The following is a 2500-nucleotide window of genomic DNA, read 5'->3' on the forward strand; positions in this document are numbered from 1 at the left end:
TTATTATTATTATTATCACCATCATCATTATTACTATTAATATTACTATTAATTTGTTTAACATTTTTGTTATTACCATTATCATTACCATATTATCATTACTGCTACTTTAGTTATCATTATTATCATTAGTGACATCATCACTATCATTATTATCCTCATTGTTACTATCATTATTGTCATCATTATTACTACCATTGTTATTATTAGTTTTATCATTATTATTATCATTGTCATTATCATTATAATTTCTTTTATTATTACTATTATTACTGTTATCATAATCATTATAATTTCTTCAACTATTACCATTATTATCATTATCATAATCATCATTATTATTATTATTGTCGATAACATTATTAGAATTACATTATGATTTTGTCATAATTATCATCATCATAAAAGAAAAATACACACAGACAATACATTCTGTCAGATAAACACACACACACACACACACAAACACATACACGCAAACACACACACACACAATCTAAAAAAAAAAAAAAAAAAAAAAAAAATTGTAACACACTAACACAAACTTACCTGCGGTGATGGACACAGGGCGAGAAGTCACCGTCCCAACGCTGTTTGTCGCTAAGCATCTGTGCAAAGAAAAGGTGGCTGTAAGTATCTTTTATTATTATTATTGTTGTTGTTGTCATTGTTGTTATTACTGTTATTGTCAAAGTTATCACCGCTGTTATGGTTATAATTACTGTTATTTTTTTGCAATCATTGTTATCATTGCTGTTATTATTGTTATCATTGGTAGTAGTTATTATTATCATTCTTGTCATTACCATCATTACTATAATCATTATCATTATTATCATCATTACCATTACTTTCATAAATATCATTATAAATCATCATTATCATTATTTTCCTGATTATCATTAAATCATTATCAATAACGTTACTATTATCATCGTTGTCATTATTATCATCATCCTAATCATTGTCGTTATCATTATCCTTCTTATTGTCAATATTATTAATTCCCTTAATGCAACAAAGCAAGAAGATGATAAGAAAATGAATAATTAGATGAGTAAACGATTGAATGAATGAATAAAAAGTAAGTTGATTGATAAATGAGTGTATGAATAAACAAATAGATGAATAAACAATTAAATGTATAAATAAATACATAAAGATGTGAATAAGTACATAAATAGATCCATAAATACTTAGATAAATAGGTGAAGAGAGGAATGCATGAATAATTTGATAAAAATAAGTAAATCAATATATTAATGATCAATAGATAGATAGATATAGATGAAGAGATGAATACTTGAATAAACAGATAAAAATATGCATACTAACGATGAGTTACAGATAAATAGATAAGAATATGAATACGTGAATAAAGAGATAACAATAATGAATAAATAAGTGAATACAAAAAAGAAAGAAAGAAAAAAAATAGCGAAAAACGTTCACTGGCACCAAACCTCGCCTTTGGAAAATGTAATCAACTTAAACATCTCGCTCTACTCCACACGAAGCTAAATTTACTGCTTGTCATTTTTTAACAAAATTACTTAATCTTCTTTTCTTTTTTCTTTTTTTTTTTTCCTTCTCGTAAGATGAAAAAAAAGTTGTCGTGTTGAGAAAATGTTTGTTGGAGGCAAGAGTGTTATCATTAGTATTGTCATGGTTGTTATCTCTATGATTGTTATTAGTATCATTATTCTTGTTATCATTATTATTATCATCTTCATTATTATTGTTATCATTATCATTATTATCATTATTATCATTATTATTATTATTATTATTATCATTATTATCATTATTAATATCATTATTAATATTATTATTATTATTATCATTATTATCATTATTATCTTTATCATTATCAGCATTATTATCATGATCATTATTATTATCGTTTTTGATTGTGGTAGTGCGGTTGACGGTGATGGATTTTTTCATCTCGCTCTTTCTCACACCTTCTCTCTCTCTCTCTCTCTCTCTCTTTCTCTCTGTCTCTCTCTCTCTCTCTCTCTCTGTCTTTCTGTCTCTCTCTGTCTTTCTGTCTCTCTCTCTCTCTCTTTTTCTCTTTCTCCTTCCCCGACTCCGTCTTCCCCTCCCACCTCCCACCTCCCTCCCCTACGTCCTTTCCGTCCTATCACTATGCTTCCTATCATCATCTCTCTCTCTCTCTCTTCATTATCCCTTCATTTTCCCATCCTCTTCTTGCCCCTACCTCCCTCTCCCTTCTCCTTCGCTCCTTACCCCACTACCCCTACCCCTCCCCCCTCCTCTCTCTCTCTCTCTCTCTATCTATCTCTCTCTCTCTCTTTCTCTCTCTCTCTCTCTCTCAATCTCTCTCTCTCTACCTCCCCATCCCCATCCCTACCCCCTCTCCCTATCCCCTAAGAAATGCCACGTTGTTTTCACATTATTGAGATTTTTCTCGCAGTCTCCACTCACTCCGACGAGATCATTCCGTACTAAATGACTACAGCGGGATTTTTATGCAATT

General features: G+C 30.0%; 1 protein-coding gene across 1 annotated transcript in view; it reads right to left on the reverse strand.

Annotated features, from left to right (window-relative positions):
* The window catches only part of LOC122242783 (cell adhesion molecule Dscam2), a 234619-nt gene that overhangs the window by 224603 nt on the left and 7516 nt on the right, over positions 1 to 2500 (reverse strand). The window contains exon 3 of the mRNA XM_086554717.1: positions 550 to 608. Coding sequence (XP_086410843.1) covers positions 550 to 608 — 59 coding nt within the window. The remainder of the gene's footprint in view (positions 1 to 549; positions 609 to 2500) is intronic.

Source organism: Penaeus japonicus, unplaced genomic scaffold (genome assembly GCF_977035675.1).
Source record: "Penaeus japonicus unplaced genomic scaffold, GWHDUDI00000001_assembly GWHDUDI00000030, whole genome shotgun sequence".
In the NCBI taxonomy this organism is placed as follows: domain Eukaryota; kingdom Metazoa; phylum Arthropoda; class Malacostraca; order Decapoda; family Penaeidae; genus Penaeus; species Penaeus japonicus.